The sequence below is a fragment of the Schistosoma haematobium genome, chromosome 3 (genome assembly GCF_000699445.3).
Source record: "Schistosoma haematobium chromosome 3, whole genome shotgun sequence".
Lineage (NCBI taxonomy): Eukaryota > Metazoa > Platyhelminthes > Trematoda > Strigeidida > Schistosomatidae > Schistosoma > Schistosoma haematobium.
Genome location: NC_067198.1, coordinates 34,371,479 through 34,390,998, shown reverse-complemented (window position 1 = coordinate 34,390,998; position 19,520 = coordinate 34,371,479). Strand labels below are relative to the sequence as shown.

General features: G+C 35.5%; 1 protein-coding gene across 1 annotated transcript; it reads right to left on the bottom strand.

Annotated features, from left to right (window-relative positions):
* Positions 1–1,611: 1,611 nt before the first annotated feature.
* Positions 1,612–16,083, bottom strand: MS3_00005603 (uncharacterized protein). Its single transcript, XM_051213696.1, has 6 exons — positions 15,158–16,083; positions 13,854–13,992; positions 11,388–11,696; positions 4,022–4,195; positions 3,304–3,356; positions 1,612–2,470 (listed from the first exon to the last, which is right to left on the bottom strand). The coding sequence occupies exons 1-6, from the start codon at positions 15,196–15,198 to the stop codon at positions 2,347–2,349; spliced, it is 840 nt and encodes a 279-aa protein (XP_051069695.1). The 5' UTR covers positions 15,199–16,083; the 3' UTR covers positions 1,612–2,346.
* Positions 16,084–19,520: the final 3,437 nt, after the last annotated feature.

Below are 19,520 nucleotides of genomic sequence, written 5' to 3'. Positions count from 1 at the left end.
TAGTTGACTTGAATCTCCTATTTAATTCCTACGGTGAGAAACACTCAAAGGTATGGTTAAAAATGTGAGTTTAGTGCGCTTATGTTGAGGGAGTTGTTTCTCAACTGTGGGTCAAACTATTGTTGTCCGTGTCGTAAAATCCACCATAGACACGGTGGATATAAATGTATGTAACTTGTATGGAATGATCTATACTTCTGTTGAATACGGTTATTGTTCATATATTATTGTCAATTAATCGGTCATACAAGCCTTTCAGTAGTCACGCGAAACTTAGGTGATAATAGGTAGTTGCTGGGTTCACTTAACTATGTCAATGTAATTAGCTGAACATTACATATTGTATCTAAACGACCATAGGGTTTTTGAGCGTTCCTTCTGAGTTTATATCACTTCATTGAGATTAAATGATTTGCAGTTATTTTGAGAATTAGGGGAATTTCGGTTTGCTAATTTTTGTGATATTATTTACTTATCTGATAGTAACCGAAATTTATTTCCGCAAAATGAAAGTCTGATTAGTGTCCCATCACTGCCGTATCCTACAGGTCAAGGTCCCACTGATATAACGCTACATTCGAAAATACCTGTGATGTCACACGCACTACTTTCTAGTCTAACAAGGTAACATAAGTAATTAAAGTTCTCGGTTTACATATCACGTCATAGAAATCATATTGTGTCAGATACTCATCGTTTTAGGAAAAAATATCTTGAAATCTAGTTATTTAGGTATGTACACCATCTTTTTGTTAAACACTATTCACAGGAGCCTTAGTATAGGCTTGTATTCAAAAGATTGAGCAATGCAAATTCGATTTCCTTTCGTTGATGTATATGCATCTTAATGGAAATAAAAACTCTTGAATAAAAGTGCGATCAAATGTACACGGTAAAGCAGTTTTCGTGAGCAATACAGGAGACAAAGCGATGTGGAATTCAGTACAACATTCAGCATAATCACACGGATAAGACAGAAGAGATAAGAGAAATACTATAAGGCACCTAAGTTCTATAGCAACTCTAAACCATGTAATCTCGAAGGTCCTAATTAGACCCTACAATCTACATTATTTGGTTCCTGGGTGGTGTTTGATGTCACTGTTGAGTCTGTCGACCTACTTTATAGTGTAACCACTATTTTAGGTGGTTTGGTGTCGCATTGTACTTTGTTTTATGTTTAGTAGCTAGAAGCAGTCAACAAGAGTAAGTGAAATCAGTCTTCGTACTGATTGAAACTCATCATCGAGGTGTATTCCCGATCCTAAAGAAAGTGGTACTCTGCCAGTGCTGCAGTTAGAAGCCACCACAGCTATTCGCGGTATGAACTTCGTCAATGCAATTTTGTTGTAGTCGAGAGTTATGGAATATGGTACTGAGTGGCTGGTTGGTGAGTCATCTCAGTACTAACGTGAGCTCAGTTATCGCCCTGGTATGGCTGAGAGTGGGGAGAGTACGCTCTCCCTCTCGAAATGCTCTCACATGGCCACGCGTATACAGCCTCTTTCAGGCTCGGGGTGTGGCCCCCTAAGAAAACCACCTGCTTCGGTTTGGGCACCCGGGCAGTATCACAGCCCTCACACATGTCGAATGAGATTTGTGTGACGCATATGTATTTGGTGCCCTCTTGTACCAATATTCATGTGTTAAAATAAAATGAATATATCAGTGATAATGGTCTCTAGGTTCTGTTTCTATTATTTCCAGAAGGATCCAGTTTCTTTTAGTGTTGATGCACCCTAGCGATCAGCGACGATCATCATAAAACCTTATTTTAGGTCTGCTGTTTGATTACTTTTAACCACCCAACAACACAATCTAAAATAAAACTGTGGAGCAGTGTCTTGGTGCCTAATGCATTCAACTTTCAGTCACAATTCTCAGGTTCTAACCTCTATCTACTTCACCTTGAACGTCCGGGTACTAAAATTAGCGCTCACACTTAGAGTGTACCAATTACCTGATGAATGGGCTTGTTGGAAAAACGCTATTACTAACAAATTGATGTTTTCACTGATTACTCTGTATTAAGGCAAGAAAATTTCAATACTATATCGCTTTTTGTGCTTATGTATTTGTTTTTGTGAGTAGCACAATTACATACATGAAAACTAACTAAATTCTAGCTTGATTTCAATATAAAATTGAATTAGTGTGGGTTTATAATTGGAGTTAATAATAATGAGTTGGATAATAATGAGATGTATATGATAAGGATTTGACATCAGAACAGAACGTAAACTGGTTCTGAATGTCGGTTTAACAATGTTGTCTGTAAGTAGAATGAATCAATTGTTTAACTTAATTTGTACTTCAACTGATCGACAAAATGGTCGAATCAAGTATTTAACTGACATCATCGTAACTTCCAGTATCCAATAGTGTTTCCATTGTTTGTATTGATAGCTTTTGCATGATTTGGTGCAATTGATAATTGAACCATTCCAATTTTTTGTATATTATATTCAGTCTAAATTATAGAAAATAAATAACTGGCAAAAATTTAATTCCAATGACTTTTTTAATTGAGATGTGCAATTGTCATTTAAACAATACTTACATTTAAACCTGAATTGTTCTATTCCACTTAATAGTTTATACTATGAGTGTACAAACTTGAATTAGTTAGTGAATTAAGCTTCTGACTGTTGTTTGCCAGCATGTCAAGTTACCTTACTGTCACTAGTATAAATTCTTGGACAAGTAATGCATCAGATCCCAATGTTTATTAATCAGGTTTATTTAAGTGATATATTTACCCCGAAATAAGTCTAAATTTCATTAATTTTACCGCCCTGAGTCGGTGCATCATGTGAAATATAGAAGCTAGCGCAAGTAAACATCGATCCACGTCACTTTTCAAATGAGGATAGCAAGCGTAAGATAGTAAAATTATAACGGAATGGAATACACAAGTGTCGATTATATTAGAAAAAAAAAACAGTTTGGGAAGAGCGAATTAAATTAAGGAATGAGAATTCTAATTTAACAGTAAAACTTAATACTTAAAATAAGATAAGGAGATGATGAGTCTACATCACTTTGAGTGATTTTGATCTATATCATTTAGTGTTGCCTACCAAAGGGATACGTTCAGTGATCCTACACTTTCGAAAACGAATAGGACCAATAACTCTATAAACTGGTGGTACGCTTTGGTCTAGTCCTCTTTAGCCTTTTCACATTATCTCCCTATGCTAGAATTATCATCCTAAGTTTAAGCGAATAAAATATAGATGATGACCGTCTTGAAATATTAAAAGTATTCTAGAGGCATAAAAAACAAAACACTTTACTACTTACCGTTGATTTAAAAGTTCGACAGTTTTGTTTAGTTCTTGTCTAGAACGCTCATACTTTTAGTAAATTGAAATAAAAAGTAGAATTATTTGGTTATCTGATTTATCGTAAAAAGATCTTTACTAATGGTAATATTAATACTAATAATATCAGGAAAGATAATCATTGTCTAGTTGATTTTACTTAAGTTAGTTTACTCTGAAGACACTTTTTGTCATGAAGTGATGTAAGCTAAAAGGCCATTGAAAATCAGGCAGGACCGTTTGAACGTGTCATCCTAGCTTGGTATTTCTTCCTGGTATGCAGCCGTAATCCCGATAGGGATGTTTGGGTCGTATATTTGCAAGTACTTTAGTTCTAAATCCTCTCATGAATAGAAAACCAATTATATCGCCTCAAACTTGGATGATAAGTCCAAGAAGTTTGATATGAGAATTGGATGGAAAGAGGCGGGACTATTTATGAGACTTAGTCAGTATAAATACTTAGTGACATAAATGTTATCTTAAGGGCATTTATTCAGTTGAAAAGTGAATCAGTCAAGTGTCAGACTTGTTCGTTTCAAGCTGAGTTAGCACAAAAATTACTGGTTGATTAGCAAATTACTGAATACATCGTTTAAAAAGTTTTACTAATTAAAATCTATTAAAACGAATATCTACTAGCTGGAAGTATCTTTGTTTAAAAAAAAACTTCTTAAAAGAGACGAAAATTGAATTACTCTTGGTACATTTGGTCTAGCTGGTTTCAATAACCATTTTTGAACACAAATTTTAGCGTATAACCAACGTGGGAGATTCGCTTCTAAACTATCTAACCAGTAAACTTGTCGATAAATTAGTTCTTGTGTCGCACTTCTTCTAGCCTTGTCAATATCACCAACTGCTAAACCAATCTAACAAGTTAAATAAAGAGACATAAAAGAAAAAAAACAAACGATACAATAAGTAGATCATTAAAATAACTTTTTAATATTACTGTTGATTTATTAGTAGTATTGTTTAAAACAAGTATTAAACAAAGACTGATCTACTAGGTTCATCATGTTAAACTATGTAGAATTTAACATTTTTAGTCCTTCTAATAAGTCTAAAGGTTGCAGTGAGTAGATGAGATATGTCATGACTACAGAATACGTAGATTCCTTTTGAATAACTTGTCTGATGGTTGCTCGTAAACTTGTTAAGATATTTGTGTGAAAGGCGAAACGGTAAGTTAAGCTGAGTGATCTGATAAATACTTACGTAGTGTTTATGAAAAGTTGGTATAATGAAGAATATGTGAGGATTTTAGTAATGTCTCAATTCTAATTATTAGTTTATGACTTAAGAAATCTGATTCCCATTAACCCTTAGTGGATCTTAATCAGCCTTTGGAATGTTTAGATTATTACTGTACAAATAATGAGGACAATGTTTAGCTTGACTTGTAAGTGGTTGTTAAACTGATATAGGCTTTATAAACAACTGGCTTTGAGACACTGCCTTTTAAACCATAGTTATCCGTAAAGAGAACGTTGACATTATTAGTAACATATCGAGATTATTACACTATATCGCCAATTGACAGTGTATGTAAACAATTGTATTCTCACTCAATGAACTAAAGTTATTGTACTCCTGGATGGTGTTAGAGATACTAGTTTCAATTTTGTGTCAGGTCAGTTGTATGAATTGCTGAGAAGTACTAAAGTAGAATGAAATCGTGGCCTAATGCTTAATGGTTGTCAAAATTTCTCCAGCTAATTTCAGTTTGTAGTGAAAACTACTCTCATATGAATACTTATCATTTTAATTTTATATAGTTACTTACGCCTGTTACTCCTCGTGGAGGAGCATAGGCTACCCACCAGCACTCTACATCCATCTCTGTACTGGGCAATCTTTTCCAGTTGTTCATAGTTGATATTCAGAATTTTTATCTATACTTCCGATTCCCGGTACAGTGTGTTCTCCGGCCTTCCACTTTTCCGTTTCCCTTCACGATTCCAAGTTAGCACATGCCTCGTGATGCAGTTTGGTGATTTCCTCAATGTATGTCCTATCCACTTCCAACGTCTTTTCCTAATTTCCTATTCGTCAAGAAGTTGGTTTGTTCTCTCACACAGTAGATTGTTGCCGATGGTATCCGGTGAACGGACATTCAGTATCTTGCGTAGCAAATCATTTATGAATACTTGTACTTTTTTATTGATGATTGTAGTAGTTCTCCAAGTTTTAGCTCTATACATTATGACTGTCTCGACGTTTGTATTGAATATTCTGATTTTGATGTTGTTTGACAGCTGTCCAATGCTTCTTTAGCTTAAGTTTTATCATGGCAACCACCAGGTGGTGATCTGAAGCTATGTCAGCTTCTCTCCTGGTTCTCATGTCTTCCATTGACCTTGTGAATCGTTTATTGATACAAATATGATCTATCTGGTGTGATCTGGTGAGACCCATGTAGCTGTGTGTGCGTTTGTGTGAGAATATTGTGCCACCTATAACCAAGTTGTTGAATGTACATAGGCTCGCGAATCCATCTGTGGTGTTTGAATGAACTAATGATTCCTTTGTACTAGTTGAATGCTTGATTTCGAATTCCAAATACAGCACATTCGTACGTGCTTATCTAGTACTTCTTGATCCGATTACGTTATTTCTGGGATACTTAGTTCGTACTATGATTGAAATACTTCTAATCATCATAATATCCTCATTTTCGTTTTTCTCCGCCACTCAGTCCATTTCGTCCCGTAATATTCTCATATCCGGTGTTGTTCATCCCAACTTTAGCGTTCAGATCTCCCATCAGGATGGTGAGATCTTTTCTTGGGCACTTTGCTGTGATTGATTCCAGCTTCTTATAGTTTATTTATCAATTTGAACATATAAATATTGGTACAAGAGGGCACCAAATATATATGCGCCACACAAAACAATGAGAATGGTAGGAGAAGAAAGGACAAGGTAGGGAGCGTAAAAGAAAAAAAGAAGAACAATAACGGCCAGATTAGTGTAAGGTAGTGTAATGATATTAATAATAATGATAGTAATGATAATAATAATAACAATAATGGGGGAAACGGAAAGGTACAACCAGAAGAAACCTTTCAGTTAAGGGAGACACAACCACATTTTATGAAGAAAGTAAAAGAAGGTTACAGCAGGATCGCCACTGGCTCCTATTCTGAGCCATATCTGATAACTTCTCTAGCCACTGTGTAGCACCATCTCTCGGACCCCAACCCGGGAGTCGTGAAGGACCAACAGAAACCAGTCCTTTGCAGCTTTCTTTCATACCATGACACCATGTCATACACTGACCACCTCTCCACTTCTTCCAACCAGTCCCAGAGTCGGAAAATAATACACGACGTAGAATTCTCTGGGATGACATTCGTAGAACATATCCGAGCCACCGAAGTCGATGTTTCAAGATGGTAACACCAGTTGGATTATCATCTCTGTGACCGAACACACGATGCCGAACCTCTGCATTACTGACATGGTGTTGCCACTGGATGTCAGCAATCCTTCGGAGACAGCGATGATCGAACACAGAGAGTCGTCTAACGTCCTCAACTCGGAGAGACCAGGTTTCACAAGCATAGAGCAAAACTGCTCTCACCGACGCGTTGTAGATCCGACCTTTTACAGCCAGACTAACATCACGAAGGAGCCAAAGATGGCCCAGACTGGCATAAGCCACTCTGGCTTTCACTATACGTGCATTGATTTCATCACTCACACCCCCACCAGCACTTATGCAGCTACCCAGATACACGAACTTCTCGACTACTTCTATCTGCTCACCACCCAGGGTGAGTGCAGGATTAGAATCCTGCCAATGTTGTAGAAGTACTTTATCTCACAGTAAGACAATATCATCCGCACACTCAAGGTCGAGAAGTCTTTCTCCAGGCAACTGATCCACACCACCATTACTTACATCCTTCAGAGCTGTTTCCAGGATGTCATCGACGGCAAAGTTGAAGAGGAATGGTGAGATTGGGCAACCTTGCCTAACCCCACTGCTTGAATGGAACAATGGAGAGAGATGGTTGTATATAGGGCCTTTAGGATGTTAATAAACTTCTCAGGCACACCCTTCTTCAATAGACAATCCCAGAGAACAGTCCTGTCCAACGAATCGAAGGCAGCCCTGATGTCAAGAAACACTACGATTGTTGGCCTTTGATAAGTATGGCGGTGTTCTAACATTTGGCGGAGGGTGAAGATATGATCAATACATCCTCGACCAGAACGAAAACCAGCCTGTTCCTCGCGAGTCAATCTTTCTCGGGTTTTGAAAAACCTACGAAGTATGACAGAAGTCAACAGTTTGGACGCAATCGGAAGTAGACTTATCCCCCGATATTTGTTACAGGAACGACGTGAACCCTTTTTAAAGATAGGGAAAACTATCGACTCATTCCATGACGTTGGTACACTCTCTAGTTCCCAGACCTTTGCAAACAACGTCGTCAATTCCTTAGACAAAAAGTCACCACCATCTTTAAAAAGAGCCGGAGGTAAGTCATCTGGGCCAGGTGATTTGTAACGCTTCAAGAGTTGGAGGTCCTTGTGGACTTCCGCCTCATTCGGTGGATCAGTCGTCACCGGCCATGGAGGGCAGGACAGTCTGACCGATGTTGCCGAAGCAGCAGGCCAGTTGAACTGCCCTTCGAAAAATTCTGCCCATCGTCCAAGACGTCGATGGATGTCAGTGATTGGTATCCCGTCATCCTTGCAGATTGTTTCGCTCACACCAGATTTCTTGCTGCCAGTGGCTCGGATGAGTTGGAAGAGCTTCCGGTAATTACCAGATGCAGCTGCCGCTTCCAGCTCATTAGCATACTCCGACCACCAGGCTTCTCGAACCTTACGCAAGCTTTGCCGGATTTCATTACGTAACATCCTTCGTTTGTGGTCAAACTCACGGTCACCCGGAGTAGATCGACGGGCTTCAATGAGTTGTAAGGAACCTGAAGAAACCCAGTGCTTATAAGCGGGACGTTTCGCGAACCCACAACTGACTGTACCCGTCATTTTCATGGCGTCATGTAATTGCAACCAATGCTCATCTATACTTTTCAGTGGAATGGTAGCTAGCCTAGAAGCTAGCTCGGTTCAATACCTACTAGCAACTAGCCAGTGGTAGCTGATCGCGATGTGATCAATCTGAGTCCAGGCTTGAGATGCCGAGGGAGGACGCCAGGTGGCACATCGGCGATGACTGTGCCGAAAGTTAGTGCTAGCCAGAAACGGGTTGTGGTCTGTGCACAGTTGCAGTAGACGGTCCTCGTTATCTGTTCTGCGACTAATAAGTCCCCATCGGCCACCTAAACGACTCTCTTCTGTGCCTGGACGCCCGACCTGAGAATTCAAGTCTCCGGCTAGTACCACAATATCTGTCGAACGCACTTTCTGGAGAAGAACAGACAACTAGTGGTAGAATTCGTCCTTGATTGCATCCGGGCTGCAATCTGTCGAGGCATAGGCGGAGATGACGAAAAGACATCGTTTCTCACACCGATTTCTCCTCACTTTGATGGAAATTTCGAACCTCACAGCATATAACCGACTGTTAATGGGTATCCAATCGATTAGTGCTGTCTCAGCTTTAGCGCTTAGTGCGACATCAACGCCAGCAAGACCATACTAAGATGCCACGGGTCTCCGGATAAACGCAGGTAAAACAAGCTTTTTGGATCGACAGATGAAGAGCGAATTTGTAGTACTTCACCAGAGTCTTGAATACGGGTCTCGGATATACAGCAAACATCGATATTAAGACTTTCCAAAGACATAGCCAGCCCTATCTGTTGTCCAACCTGCATAAGTGTGCGAACGTTGAAGGTAGCCAGTTTGAATGGTGCACGTGGTTTCTGAAAAACTGCTTCAGTACTCGTATTCAGTGGTAGCATACAATTTTCAACCGGACAGTGACTCGAGAACGTTTAGATACAGTCGAATTTCCACCATAGGCGAGCTGTTGTATAAGTCGAAAAACAAGGATACTTAAAGTGGGAATAAAATAGAGTGAATAAATGACGTAGTAAATAATAATAACAATAATGATAATATTACTAATAATAATGATGTGAATTGTTTGACTGTAAATCGAAGCGAGAATAGAATTTCCAGTAAATACCGTTATTTTCATTTTATTTGTGTGTAAGCTGTGATACTGCCCGGGTGCCCAGACCAAAGCAGGTGGTTATCTTAGGAGGCCACACCCCGAGCCTTTGACCTAAACGTCTAACCCACAAGGCAGTGGAGCATCGTAAGGAGATTCAGTCCCATGGTAGCCTGTGACCAACGATTGGTTCATACGCCATTTGTTCCCGCAGGATACTGAAGCCCATGTGCACCATTGGTTTGGGATCCGGTTAAAGCGCCGGACATTCGCTTTTCGTCCTCTCATTTTCGTAAACAACACCCCTGTCACGAGAAGGCAGTGGGTAGGACTTCCCTGACAGAGGCTGTATACACGTGGCCGTGTGAGAGCATTTCGAGGGGGAGGGCGAGCCCACCCCACTCCCGGCCATACCGGGGAATTCGGGGGCTTCTCACAGAACTGGTCTTTACTGTAGTCGTTGTGGTGTGTGCATACCACTAGATAATATATATTGTGATTTCCTCTCTCTTTGTTTTTAATGATGCTTTGATGATCCTGGATCCATGAGATTCCCATCCTATAAGTGCTTTACTTGATTCTTTGAATAGCATCGGAGCAACTCTCTGAGTGTGTGGAGCATTTTCCTCTCCTCGACCCGAGTACATCAGCATCTCTCCCGTATCTGTCCTTTTCTGTCCAGCTTGGGTCTAATAGGGTTCACTCATTCCCAGTACTGCCAAATTGTATCGCCTCATTTCCGTTGCTATTTGAATGATCATTCCGGTCTCCCATATTGTCCGGACGTTCCATGTCTCTATAAAAATTATTGCTCTGGTTGTTATAAGGAGCATCGGCCTTTTGACATTCGAAGAGTCTCGGCTTTTATCCTGAAGTATCATACTTCATTTTGAACTCGGAGGGTAGAGTTTAAATGGTTAAATAATTTCAATCTGATTGGCGTTTTTTGCAAGATTTTCTTCTATGAGATGGTGTCGCCAACTCCATTCCCAACCCTCCTCCTTTACCCGGGCTTGGGATCGACAGCAACTCTATAAAAGCTACTGGCAGAGTTTAATTTCATATGGTCACATATGAAAACATAACGTACATTTATTTAAATTACGACCTTACTTTCTGAATAATATGCTCATTAGGACGACTGGTCGTGCTACAAAACTTTCTCTTATTAATAGATATTATAAAAGGAATAGAGAGTGAAATAAAGTAGCTTATTTTGATTAGAATTATTCAGAGACATTGGTTTATCACTTAGTAGTAGCCAACGTCACGTTTGCCTAGTCCTTACTGCTGACCGGATTCTATTTATTAAGTTGGAATATAGCCACTCGTCTAAGTGACTTGACATCGAGTGGACCATGTTTTGTGTTAGGTGAAGAACTCGATAGTCAAGTTATGATACAAAGAGAGGTTACTTACGTATCCCGTTGAAGTCAAGTCAAAAATTGATAAGCTGTCATTTTGTGGATTAAGTAACAAAAAGTCAACAGTTTAAATCTCTTCATGGCACAATTTATCGTCACTTCACCCACCTCCTAAAGTTAAGATTTATTGTACCTTATAAATTAACTCATATACTCGGGATTTTGAATTTCTTACATTACAATAACATGACTGTAATTTACCAAACGTTAATAAAGAGAACGAATAAACTTACTTGAACTGCACAGTTTACACAAGTTAAGCAATCAACCTTTTTACCCTAATCTTCATTATGAAGTAAAGTGTTTTGAAGAACCATTAAAAATCAATAAGTACTGGGAATCTATTGAGTCATAGTTTTTGGAATTTCTCAACAATACACACTTCCTATCATTTACTGAATTAAATCTAAAGAATTCAGAGCTTTCAGCTAGCACCCCTAAATGCCTCTACAAAAGCACAATTTAAAATCACTTTCATTTTTTTGGCATAAGTCAGATTACGAATATACCTTTCTCATTTTATATTAAACAATTACTTACCGTCAAGCTGATCAGTGTTATTGGTATTAAAATAATAAATGCTATATAAAAGATGAAAGTCAATTTTGGATAAGGTATTGCAGATACTTGATCCTCTAAATATGACTGAATAATAATTTTTGTACGCTTATATTCACCCATCATCATCATTATTGTATCGAAAAATGTTAGTCCAATATTACTAAGCATATTGAGTTGTTTTCTATTTATTTTTGTTATATTATTCATTGAATGGTTTAGTGAACTTGTATACTCAATGAAACAGTTACGGAATTGTATTTTATTATTGTCAGATAAAGAAGTGAACACCTGAGTAATAAACAGAAATATAGAGGAAATAAAACGTATGCATTTAGCTATCAATACATGAAATTGTTCAGCAAATAAGAATGGTTCACTTCAAGTGTATGGGTATTAAATCTCTCTACTAGAAATATGTCAGAATAGTAGTTTTGATATTAATGATCCAAATGTATTGTTAACTTTGAGACATTAATCACAGTGTATAAACCTTGGTATGACTTTTAGAAGACTATGATTACTTTGTAGTTCAATATTTGGTTCTTATCATATTGTTTCAATAACTTCTTTCACTTTTCTACTGTTATTTACAGTATCAAGGAGAAGTGAGAGGAGAACAGCATGAAATTTGAATAGATACTCTTTAGATAATAAGTTTGTATATTTTTAACAAGCATCTAACAAATGATCATTTTATGATACCATCCTAAGTCATTCTAATTTCAAGGTTTCTTTCATAAAATTGAAGATTGTTATATCTCTTACTAAACGAATGTAAAATTCGATTATATAAAAAGTCTTATAACCATTCGTTTCACCTACTACTGTTATTGTTGAAAATTTGAAAAAGTCAAAATTCATTGGTATATTGACAGCATGAACATACAGTAATGAATATGAAGGCTTTATCTTTAGTGGCGTAGAGAACGTCAATAGTTACATGTTTAACTTAACAGAGATAATAATTCACTGTTTACTAATTTATACATATAAACTACATCTAATTCCATAGTGTCTTTTGATAGTGAAAAGTTTTCGTAGTTCGTTTTTAGAAAGTTATCAAACATAAATTTGTTCATTTAAAGACAATACTTTATACATTAAGTAATAATTTATAAATAGATATCGAATGAATAATTAGGTTAAATTATCAATGAACTGTCAATTAAACAATGATTTTAACAATGACTTTAATGATGAGAAGTTTTTCTGTTTAAATGTTCGATCAACTTGACACTTAGAGTTAACTAATTTAAACAAAGGTAACTAAATTATAGAATATCAACATTGATGGTAAGTCATGATCATGTCTTTTATCAAAATTGCTTAATCACATGAGTTTTATAGTGTGAATAATACAGAGTAGCCATCGTACTTAATTGGTCATCCTAACACCTTTATTATTTAATTTTCAGGAGCTAATTATGATACAGTCGGAGTTGGCTGTCGTTTGAGAACATAAATTAACTGTACTAACTGTTGTATAATGGAAGTAAGCAGAAAAAAAGTCATAAAGAAATTCTGTTTAAAAATTATTCTATTTAATACTAAGTATTTCACAGATATTTCATATTTTGCTCATTTTTCGCGGTTTAAAATATAAAGTCATTATGAAAATATTTAGATATTTTAATGAACATTTCTATATTTTGAGGATAATTCTAACTAGGACTGATGCCAGATGGTCATGTACTGCTGGTGATTCTTAAACTACAACAAAACATTTGCGTAGTTAGTACTTAGTTAGTTAGCGCTAAATGAACTCTAATAGAAATGATCTGTCAAGCGATTGAAATATTATCATCCCAAAATTTAAATGCTAAGTCGTTGAGAGGTGTTCGTTTAAAACACTAAAACGCTCGCATCCATTTCAAATGAATCCATATACCAAATCCTTTGTACGAATTCTTAAAACGAGAGATGGTATGCAGTAGTAGAAGTCACCTATGCCAGGCTAGTAAGATATCTGTTTATTTCATGAGGTAATTATCTTACTATTCTTGGATAAACTATACGATTAATGAGCATTTATGAAGTGTATCGAAGTGATTAATTGTGCAACTTTCCACTCACGCTTATAATTGTGTTAGTAAAGTATTGTCATTCATATAATGCGTGTAATTATTCAGTGAAACAAGTGGGATTTTGTTTGTGAATATATCAATGTCCTCTGGTTTTTAAAAGTACCTCAAAGCATACACTTAGTTCCTTTTTATATAACTGTAGATTTAAAACGTTAATTAAACTAGAATCCAATGAATTCCTTGTTTTTTATGGACTTCGTTTAAATACGTTAAACCTTATTCATATTAAAAGATAATATAATATTATGCAATCATCAAAGACAACCGTGACTTCAGTTTATGACGTAAATATTCTTTATTATGAGATTACCATAATAACTATGTATGTACTGATTATATATGTATATATAAAATAATTAACCTCTTCATCTGGTAACTGAATTAGTTGTTGAAATACTGTTGCAAATCCAATAAGAAGATATAAAGATAAAGGTAACAATTTAGCAACTGTGGCTGTCACATGTATAAACATGATGATAAATATTCCAAAATCTTGTGACCTATAAATGAGAAAAAATAGACAAAAATGATGGAGGTTTAGAGTGGTGGTTTGTGGTAGTCGACAGGAAACCATGGACCAAGGTTTCATACTGTTTGGTACTCATCATTAAAGTTTACCTGTAGTCCTGAGGGGACTGATGCTCCCTGGCACTAAGAAGGACCTGACATAGATGACATTGATCACTACCCAGTGACCAATCATTTGTAAATCATTAAGATTAACTAAATAGTGAAGTTTTACTTAAGTATGTAACTTCTGATTGAAAAAGTACAATAACGAAAACTAGGGAATATCATACATCTAGATTAGAACAAATGATGAATGATGCAAAACTAAAATAAATTTTACTGAGATTCATTGTAAAAAGTATAAGTGTAATGTTCAACTATCTATGAAAAATAATTATGAACTTTGAAATTAAGATTAGTTATAGATAAATAGCATTGTCTGTAGTTGTGTTCTGTTTTCGGAGCGGGCACAATGAAATGATCTATCTACATTCGTAGTGTGTTCATCAACAAATATATTGACTTGTGTTTCAGGATTGATATAATTTAATTCTGACCCTCGATCTTGTGGCATATACATTTTTCAGGACTGAATTAGGGTTATTTGAATTTTCTCAACAGTAGTATGCCTTATAAGCAAATATGGATAGTGGCTAGCAGTGGAATCCAGGACGCGCGTTTCGTCCTGTTTGGGACTCGTCAGCTGGATGTACCTGCATCTCAGAGTTGATGTTCACCCTGGGACTCGAACTTAGTACCGTTCGCTTCAAAAGCCATCGTAGTATGCCTTGAAAACGTCTATATACACAATGATTTACACTTGCTACTCCGAAATCGTTAAGGTCATGTAAACTTTATTTTGATGCCTATAAGTAATGTTTTGTGATCTATTAAAAAAGTATAGCACAGAAATTATGTTTACTTCTTTATAATAATCCTACAATTACATATCAGCTTATATTAATATTGATTCTATGGTATGGTGTTATAATATAGTTATATATTTACGCAGTGTTTTATTTAAGACTATTACGGACAGTAATGCTATTATGGAACAAAAAATAAGAAATACTTTTAACCAATTATTTATACCTTGATTAACCAGTTAAAAATTATATTAGTGTAATTAATATTAAATATATGAATAATACAAACCGAATCATTTGTAAAAGTAGATTCATCCAAGCTATAAACATGACAATTATTGCTAGAACAGCAGAATATAGTTGATTATTACCAATTAAACTTATTACTGAATTTATAATAAGTAATGATTGAAATATTAAAACAAAGTGGTTATTCCAATATTTAAAATATTTCACTCTCTAAATGGTAGTATAAAAGAGAAAAAGAAAGACAAATAATTACGAAATATATAAATCGAAATTTTGAATAAAATATTTAATAGTTACTTCTCGGATGAGGATATAAAGGAGAGGATTGACAAAACAAGGGAAGCATTACTACAGTTGAACAACATATGCAACTCAAAACAAATGTCAAACAACATCAAAATCAGAATATTCAATACGAACGTCGAGACAGTCATAATGTATAGAGCTAAAACTTGGAGAACTACTACAATCATCAATAAAAAAGTACAAGTATTCATAAATGATTTGCTACGCAAGATACTGAATGTCCGTTCACCGGATACCATCGGCAACAATCTACTGTGTGAGAGAACAAACCAACTTCTTGACGAATAGGAAATTAGGAAAAGACGTTGGAAGTGGATAGGACATACATTGAGGAAATCACCAAACTGCATCACGAGGCATGTGCTAACTTGGAATCGTGAAGGGAAACGGAAAAGTGGAAGGCCGGAGAACACACTGTACCGGGAATCGGAAGTATAGATAAAAATTCTGAATATCAACTATGAACAACTGGAAAAGATTGCCCAGTACAGAGATGGATGTAGAGTGCTGGTGGGTAGCCTATGCTCCTCCACGAGGAGTAACAGTCGTAAGTAATTTTCAAAAATAAAACAAAGCAATCAAATAGATTAACTGAAAAAAGCTTATGGATACAAATATTGAGTTATTGATTCTGTGGATAACTTTTTCTGTAAGATAAAGTTTGTATTTGTTAGCACTACATGTTATTACAAACGTACCATACGCTAATTGTTCTGTGTCATATTCAATTACCTATATGCTAAAACTGAGGATAAAATATATGGAATAGAAAAAAATCAAAAGGCTTATCAAGTTGATTGGATAAGATAAGATAAACCGTTGGATGATGATTGATCTACATAAGTTCTCTGTATAGGCAACTATGGTATTCTCTCTTCACTTTTTTATGTTCTTACTGACAGTTTAATCACCACAGAATTATTTTTAATGAATCAAAATATCAACAAGCTTTTGATACAGTACTTACATACTTAATTACTCTTACGATCCCTCGTGAAGGAGCATGAATTACCCATTAGGATTCTCCACTGAACTCCTTCTTGGGCAATCTTTTGCAGCTTTTTGCAATTGATATTCAGAATTTTTATCTATGCTTCCGATTCCCGGTACAGTGTGTTCTCCGGCCTTCCACTTTTCCGTTTCCCTTCACGATTCCAAGTTAGCACATGCCTCGTGATGCAGTTTGGTGATTTCCTCAATGTATGTCCTATCCACTTCCAACGTCTTTTCCTAATTTCCTATTCGTCAAGAAGTTGGTTTGTTCTCTCACACAGTAGATTGTTGCCGATGGTATCCGGTGAACGGACATTCAGTATCTTGCGTAGCAAATCATTTATGAATACTTGTACTTTTTTATTGATGATTGTAGTAGTTCTCCAAGTTTTAGCTCTATACATTATGACTGTCTCGACGTTCGTATTGAATATTCTGATTTTGATGTTGTTTGACATTTGTTTTGAGTTGCATATGTTGTTCAACTGTAGTAATGCTTCCCTTGCTTTGCCAATACATCCTTTACGTCTGCATCAGTTTCTCCTTGTTCATCAATGGTGCTTCTTCGGTACATGAAAGATTCCACATCTTCTAGGGCTTCTCCATCAAGTGTGATTGTGTTGGTGTTCTCTGTGTTGTATTTGAGGATCATGGTTTTCACCGTGTGCGTGTTGAGATCTACTGATGCAGAGCCTTTTGCTACATTGGTTGTCTTGACATAAATTTGTTGATGTGTATTAAGTAGAAGGCTTAGGTCATCTACGAAGTCCGAATCGTTTAGGTGCATGTTCTGATGCAGTGATAATATACTTTTCATTCTTATATCAATAGCAATTATACAGATCTAGCTTTTAGGCAATCAAATTATTCTACGAAAGAAAAGTTTTATGGGTTATCTTAGCTGAATAGTTTATGAATAAACATATATTTCCTAATTTTTATGTCACTACATTCATAGTTAGGTAGTGACCACACCATTTATTCAATGAATTTTTAAAAAAATTAGTGATTTTTTAGAGTGATGTGGCCGCGAATTATCAATATCCATCTTTATTGTTATTTTGCTTACATTATTAATTTTTAAAGTCAGAAAGGGTTTTTGTGGATATTATAGTAATTTAATAATTGAGATAATGATTCAATTGAAGCTAGACCACCATGAAAAACGTGGATTCACTAGAAGACCGTTCCATCCTATTATGGGACTCCTCAGCAGTGCGCATCTGAGACTCCGCTAGCGGGATTCGAAATTAGGACCTATTGGTCTCGCGCGCGAATGCTTGACATCTAAACGACTGAGTCGGCATCAAACGGTGTTAATGTCTAAATTTAACCTATCCACGAAATTGGCTCAGAGGCTAAGCGTTCGCGCGCGAGACCGATAGGTCTTGGGTTTGAATCCCGCTGGGTGGGATTGTTTACAATAATAATTTGTAAAGTCCCAAAGTTTTTCACAAAAACACATTGCAAGTGTGAAATATTTCGCATAGAAAATTTAAGTTTCAATATTGTGTTTGAATAAGGAGATTTTAAACAAATTAACTAAAAATTGAACGTTCAACATAATTTAAACAACAGAAAAGCCCTTTCATCATTAAGTAGTTAAACAAAAAATAACTTTCAATTTGGTTAAATGAATCAAACTTAAATGCAATGCTCTTACTTGTGAAATAATTTGCAAGCATTGTATAAATATATTTGATAAACTAACAAACAAAATGAAAATCAATATTGTTCTGTTAAAACTTAATTCATTTGTCTGACTGTATAACTGAAAGGAAATTGATACGGAAAAACGTTAAACGACATGACCTTGTAATTTATTTTAAAAAAACGTGGTAACAACAAGTACTTAAGATGTAGATTATCATTAACAAAATAATCTTTGTAGCTTTAATAGACAACAAACATTGTTTTTAACTTAGTATGAGTGTGTGCACACTTATTGCGTCAGAATATATGATCTTTAAAAATTTTGCCAATGGGCATAATACCCTTCATCAATTGTTATAACTTTCTCAATTTCAAATACGTGACTATATGATACAGGGATAATTCAATAATCGATCCAATTTTAGGGATCTATCTACCTTAGTTACCAGTTAATTAAGATTTAAGCTAGTAGACCTGTCATCAAAACTATCAATTTTTGCTTATTTTGTTTGATTATCTATTTCGTTGTTATTATTGACTCATAAACTATATTGATTGGTTTGGTATTTTCATATATCCATATAAATATTACTTTTTATATTAGAGTATAGCCTGGTAATAGTTTAATTGAAAGTCATACTGTTCGTTTAGAATCAATTCTATATAGCAATTCTAGTTTTTTGTTCAGTAGATAGATCTCTTTCAATTACAACCCTTATTCTTGATTTTTGCTTTCATTACATCATGGATCATGTAAAGTGAATAGCAACAATTATCCATAGTTGTTGTTATGTATATGAAAATTAGTTGATTAAGAAGAAAATTATCACTTGTCTACTTGAATAGATTCAAATCAACCGTTTTAAAATAGTTTAAGTTCATAGTAAATCTATTTATCTAATTAAATCACTCAGATGACAACAAGAAGCTAGACAACTGTTGATGAATTGTTTTTAATATGCATAAATTACTTAAACATTTTACATAAATGAACTTTCTATTCGTTGAAATTTATTTGGTAACTAGCTTACAAAAGTAGTTTCTGTGAATGTTTCATTAAAAAATGTTTGAGAAAAGTGCTAAAATCTTATTCATTATATGATTTACTCTTGTTTGGCTGAAGAAACTTGTTTACTATAGAATAACTAACATTAGAGCCATTATATAGTTCAAAAATATGTTCCGTTACTAACTAAAACAACCGAAATTTATCTACGGTAACATTAATATGTTGTCTCGTGGTTTCTAATTCGAATTATAGCATAATTTAGATTTCCTCTAGATCTCATATCATCAAGTGATGAACCGATGTGTATTAGGATAAAAGAATACTGTTAAACCTTTCATAGTAAATTTAATTAATCATAACCATAAAAAATTCAACTGTGACAACTCAACACTAATATCCTAATAATCTAGTGAGTCGCAGATTTTCATCATTATCTTAGGAT

Excerpts from the sequence above, each read along its gene's own strand:
- MS3_00005603 (XM_051213696.1), bottom strand. The coding sequence starts at position 15,198 with ATGTTTATAGCTTGGATGAATCTACTTTTACAAATGATTCG. Across the intron at positions 4,196-11,387 it reads TAACACTGATCAGCTTGACG|ATTGGTTTAGCAGTTGGTGA; the intron begins GTAAGTAATTGT and ends TTAACTTGTTAG. Across the intron at positions 3,357-4,021 it reads CTAGACCAAATGTACCAAGA|TATGAGCGTTCTAGACAAGA; the intron begins GTAATTCAATTT and ends ATTTACTAAAAG.